General features: G+C 35.4%; 2 protein-coding genes across 2 annotated transcripts; one reads left to right on the forward strand and one right to left on the reverse strand.

The window, feature by feature from the left end:
* Nucleotides 1–49: 49 nt before the first annotated feature.
* On the forward strand, nt 50–3,003 carry LOC143462292 (uncharacterized). Its single transcript, XM_076960387.1, has 2 exons — nt 50–528; nt 2,205–3,003. Exons 1-2 carry the CDS (start codon nt 146–148, stop codon nt 2,257–2,259), a joined length of 438 nt encoding a protein of 145 aa, XP_076816502.1. The 5' UTR covers nt 50–145; the 3' UTR covers nt 2,260–3,003.
* Nucleotides 3,004–4,100: 1,097 nt separating this feature from the next.
* Nucleotides 4,101–4,631, reverse strand: LOC143462951 (uncharacterized). Its single transcript, XM_076961269.1, has 2 exons — nt 4,464–4,631; nt 4,101–4,375 (listed from the first exon to the last, which is right to left on the reverse strand). The coding sequence occupies exons 1-2, from the start codon at nt 4,513–4,515 to the stop codon at nt 4,122–4,124; spliced, it is 306 nt and encodes a 101-aa protein (XP_076817384.1). The 5' UTR covers nt 4,516–4,631; the 3' UTR covers nt 4,101–4,121.
* Between the last annotated feature and the right edge of the window lie 1,456 nt (nt 4,632–6,087).

Genomic DNA, 6,087 nt, shown 5'->3' on the forward strand with positions numbered 1-6,087 from the left:
AATTCCCTCGGGTAAGACAATAATTTCGCCCTCGTTTTTATGCTGTATATGAGACCAGTTTGAAAACAGTTTCGTTGTGGACTTTAGTGGCCTATGTAGACAGGTTTCAAACATTATGTAGCAGAAGTTGGAGAAACTCTTGAAAATGCATCTCGAACTTGCTCCGTCGCAAATAAGATTCATGCATCATCAGATAAACAATCGTTTTAGCGATGGCCGATCTGTCAATCAAACTGTTTATAACATTGAAAACGGTTTAATGAGTGTCGATGATTTACCAATGATAAGAGTGGTCAAAAGAAATGGTCGTTATTATGCTTTTGACAACAGAAGATTGTACGTCTACAGAGTTTTAGAGAAAAGAGGCTGCCTTAGAACGGTCACTGTGTTAAAAGCCAGTCCCAGTCAATTTCAACCGGCCCGTTTTAGTACTTTGAACAATGGCATCTCCGTTACTTTAAGACAAGGCGGAACATTGCCCCATGCTGTGGCAATTTCTCCTCCGTCGTCTGATAGTGAAAGGGACAGGTAAGCTGGAAAGTTATGAGTATGATATATGGCAGGGGTGGCCAAACTGTGGCTCTCGAGCCGCATGCTGCTCTTTGAGCCTTTGATTGCGGCTCTTTAATGAATTATCATTGTTGAATTAGACATGCATTTTCCCGGTCTAGACGAGTTGTTTGATCAGATTATATCAAACAATGCGTTCTATCACACGTAGTAACAATGGACTCATTGTTAGTAATAATCAAATTACACTCCAAAAAGGGCATTATTGTACAGAAGTGTGCTAACTTGTACACTGTAGTTAAGTAAACTGTCAGATTGAAGCTGTACGTCAGGGTTGACCTAGTTTTAAGTCTTGGTTACGGTTTTACTAATAATTGCAAAAAGAGTTGGTGAAGCCCAGGTGGAGACTCATAGTATCACCACGCAGTACGAATGTTAATCAATAGCTACACTTCGTTGTGAGTGAATAAATTCGTATTTTTTATTGTGTTTGTGTTGCGGCTCTTTTAAAGCTCGAATTTGTAATATGCGGCTCGAGCATGAAGCAGGTCTGGCCACCCCTGATATATGGGATGGCTGCTTAGTTATGCTAACACACGATACTAACCCATTGTGCTTGTAAATCATAAATGCCGCTATATCCCAGCAATAGTGGCTTATAGCAGGGCCTTGCCATTTTTATGGGCGAAGGGCCATACAACCAAAGTGATGTTGAATCGAGGTCCCAGCCAATAGAAAAGACGCTACCTTGTGCCGTCATAAAGCAAATTGTTGTTATATTTATACTTATACGTGACTTATTGAGCATGTCGTACAGTGTAAACCCATAATCATTGATCGGAGTCATCGAAACAACATATGCCTATACCTACACTGTAGTGTTTATTAACCTACATTTTTATCACGAGGAGTTCCTCAACGTTCCTTGGCGATTTCCACAGGTTTTGTGGCATAAAAAGTTTTAGAACGCTGGTGTAAGGTAAATTAGAATAAAGTTTATCAAACGACTTGCTCATTAAACGCGTTAAATTGACAGTAGGCTTGTAGCGGGCCTTAATTGTCGCTTGAAGACAATACGGCACTGCGGGCCGCATATTTGTTTCCTATAGAAAGCCTAAGCTTGGGAACCGCTGGCATAGGCCTACATGGTTGCTGTGTTTAGAACGTAGTTGCTCAAGTTTTGAAATGCTGATAAGGTTGGCCTGTGTGGAGTTTTCGTATGAGTATGTTTAAGATAGACATAGTCCTTCCCTTATTTTTTAGAAGTAGACCAACACTTATCAGAAGTGACATAACTAAGTGCCAAGAAAAGCTGCTAAAATCTTTTTCTTATTCTAAAAACTTAGCACTGCTTCCACAAACATTCTTCTTTATTAGGGCATATAACATTTAACAAATTAACAGCTGATTTTGAGTATAACCCTATTTTAAATCTGAACGTATAAGCAAAGCAGGTTACAATAAAATCACAAGCAAACAAAACACCACAACATGTGAGTAAATCATTCGGATACTGAAGGCAAGTGATACTACACAGCCTATAGACGTTAAAAGTAACAATAGTTCTGCACAATAATAATAATAGAAGCTATTAGTTAAGACATTGTTATAATTACAGTTTAGTTGATAAAGATTTTTGTGATACAATTTTTTTATAATGAAATTTGTAATAAAATTTTTGTGTTTTATTTTAGTGACGAAGAGAGTGTGACCGACATTTTACGATTGTTTGGACATCTGTCCATGTGAGGGAGTTGGAAAATGAGCTGTTTCATCCAAAGCTTTTGTTTTTCAACTTTCTTTATTTGTTGTTTGAAGGTCTCAGCATGGTCTAACGCCGTTTTGTTGGTTCGATATGTGCGAAATTTTTTATGTTAAGCTTTTTGAATTTTTTGAATACACATGTTACAAATTTATAGATCTAAGTATAAAATTATTACCACGATAAAAATTCCAAAGAAACGCTTCTCAAGCTTTGCTCATATTGTGGTGATTTTTAGTATTTTATGCTTTATTATAACTGCATTAATATTATATACGATGGTATAATAGTTTTATAATAATATGTTTTTTGTTATTTCACTTGAAACAACCCGATTTTCACTTGAATGAGAGGAATATATGTTTTTCAAATTATATGTTTATTTTTGTCTGTGTATATTAAGCGGTTTCGTCGTTGAAATTCAGGTTTATTAATCAAGAAGGGTTTTCAGTCTTTCTAAATAATCTTGAAATTGTTTGTTTTGTACATTTTTACCTCTCGCAGTGAAACGCTGACTTTGATTTTGTAGAAACTTTTAGAGGAATTTTCAAATTATACAAACATTTTCGTAAATATAAGTGAGTAAATATAAGTGAGTTAATATAAGTATAAAGGCATATTGATTGATTAAGCCTTCCACCCTTGTTAATTTTCTTTATGTTTTTCGTATAAAAGATTGATCATATCCAGACTTACACTTTTTCAATAGAAAAATGATTTGCTGATTTCAACAGTGGTGACATCGTTTTTAGAAAAGTCAGAAAAACCCATGCATAAATATAACTTGCGTCAGTAGATTCAAGTTGTGCAAAGACTTTCCTCAAAGTCTGAAAATGAAGACATTGATATCATACGATAACTTAAATACTTATTTTAAATATAAAAGATTGCTAATACCACTACAAAATAGCCAACTGTATTTTGTTTTTAAAATAATGGAAAAAACAAAAAATACTAACAAACATAAATCGAAATAAGAGGTTCGATATAAAACTGTTTATCAAGTTTTCTGTAAATTTTAAAAGTATAAACTGTGCAGCACGGTAGTTGATCAACTGAGTGACACTTCATTTGAATGACAGCTCATTTGAGTGACACATTCTTTTAACGTTCATTTGAGTGACAAATAATTCATGCTCAACTGAGTGACAGTTCATTTGAGTGACACATTGATGAGTACTGTTCAAACTACAGTGATGCAACAATCGGGTCTTGCTCGTACAAATAACATCCAGGAGGCCTGGCATCACCGCTTCAATGCAATTGTCATTTTCAAAATAATTGAAGAGTTTCAAAGCGAGCATCATAGAGTTTCCCAAGAACTCTTTCGCCTTGAATTTAGTGCATCGACACCATTTCGCCGATCGCGTATAACAAGGCAAAAAGAAACCCGCATTGGAAATTTGTTTTCCCAGCAAGAAGACTTTCCACAGGAAGTATTCCTCCGCCGAATTGCGCGTAATTTGAAGATCGGACCAACTGCGGAACTAACAGAAGAATTGGATGAGATGGTTGAGGATTCTTAGTTGTTTTTTTGTCGATAGTATTCTAAACTTTGTCTTGTGTGTGTTGTCATCTGTGTACTTACTAATTAACAACAACTGCAACTTAAACAACAAATGTCAATCTGTCACTCAAATGAATTATACAGTTCTTATCAATGTGTCACTCAAATGAATTAAACAGTACTTATAAATGTGTCACTCAAATGAACTATAATTATGTCACTCAAATGAACTGTCACTCAAATAAACTGTCATTCAGATGATATACAACCGTGCAGCACATAACGTAATTTAATGAAAGATTAAAATAAGGGTCTGAATAGCAAATATGAAAATAGATTTTTTCATCCAAACGACGGCAGAGGTACACCTCTTAGTTGAAAAACTTGAAGTATCCTTAAGCTGTGGAGCCCAAGGTTTAAGAATTTAAGCTTAGAATGGCTCGAGGAAAATCGAAGACTTTCTACAAGAGCTGGAAAAGCTCCACCGATGACTGCAGACCCAAACGTGGAAGACCTTCCTTGTTGACTTGATGAAGTGAATCGAGCTCCACTTCCACTCCTTATTGGGTCCCACTGATCTTCTTTTCTCTTCAGTGCTACAAAGAAACAACTAAAAACAGGAAATGCGAAATTCCAGACGCAGAGACTTTCAGCCGTTCGTGAGGTTTTCTCTTGTGCATTTACCAGCAATCCACTTAACTTGTTCGATATTCCTCTTGGAGCACGTTTTGTACATTCCGCCATTGGAAGCAGACCCCCACCAACGATTTCGAAGGATTGTCGACAATCTTTAGAAATGCTCCGAGGGCAATGACGTCTTTTGCAAAACATGGCGAAGTTGAAAAATGCAAATGACCGCAATAAAATTTTTAAACGAAATAGAATGGCTTATATCAGGTCATGCTTGAGCTGTTATGAAAAGAAAAAGTATAGCAAATTGTACATCATTCAACGTTACTCTATACTTAACCATATCTGGTTGTAAGGTTTTATAATTTGCTTAAAAGAGCAACGCTTCTAATAATGCTGTTTTTGCAACATGTAAAGAAAATCACAATATAACATCTGATTACCGTATGTCGAACAAGTTAGGAATAGCTGTAGGTTTAGGTGGAAACTACTGTTTATCAAACCTACTAACAGTATGATACGTTTGCAGTGAATGGGACTAATTCTTTATCGCTACACGCAGAGCAATAAACGTAATTTTACCCTTCGACTTCTAACTATCGAACAACATTGAACTAAACTGAAACTATTTCCAACTAGGACGTTTAACCTTGATCAACCATCTTCAATTCTTAATTGAACGTTTGCGGCTACAGGAAAGAAAAAGAATTAAAACATGAACTTATGAACCAGGAAGTAGTCCCATAAGATGACGTCTAAGAGTTTGCATGTTATCACATTAACTATTAACTAATGACGCAGACGACATAGGTGATTCTATTTATAAGACCCAACAACTGATAACAATGGGTGCTCGATGAAATCTCGAGTAGTTCTGCTATGATTTGTAATTCTAAGTTTCATTCGATTTGATCTGAACTCTCTGATGAGGGATAATTTGATTATTATCCGACTCTATATAATCATCACTATATGAATATAAATAACAACTGCAATCGTTGTAGCCATCTTTACACTTCGTGCTTTTGAAAGCAAATTCATCTCTCACGGCCTTATGTTCTTGAAATAAACACAGTACTGTAGTAAGTAAAGAAAAACTCATGAAAAGACTGCGTTTATAAGTATTCTTTTTGTTGCTGATTAAGGCGTCGTAACGTAGCTTGTTTGTCAAAATAAATGAGAAAAAAATTCGTTTTCAACATCCATAAAGAACAAAGAATAACTATTACAATACAAACCGCATTTACTGGATTGAAGGCGTAGGCCATTGCGTAACAAAATTACAATGAAACTATTGCTATGCCCTCATCATTGCATTCTTTGTCATCATTCCCAGATTACAAGTAAAGTGAAATATTCTAGTGTTAGTTTAATGATTAATTAGCAATGCCTGTAGCCTACTATTTAATAACATAAACACATAATTTATCAACATATATCTATAAGGACATATTCACCGGGTAGTAAAATGCTTTGAGTTGTTTTCGTTAGTAAAAAAAATAATAAAATCACAGTTTATTAACGTTGGAGTTTCTAGCAGTATCTGTGTATTTCTGTACATTAGGTCGTAGCTACACCCACAAATTGTTACGCATTCAAAATTGATTAATAACGATTATGTAATACGTATTATGATGTAATGCGAGCCGTCTGCGTTGCATTCAACCTACACAAAGTC

This window comes from Clavelina lepadiformis, chromosome 6, assembly GCF_947623445.1.
Source record: "Clavelina lepadiformis chromosome 6, kaClaLepa1.1, whole genome shotgun sequence".
Classification (NCBI taxonomy): domain Eukaryota; kingdom Metazoa; phylum Chordata; class Ascidiacea; order Aplousobranchia; family Clavelinidae; genus Clavelina; species Clavelina lepadiformis.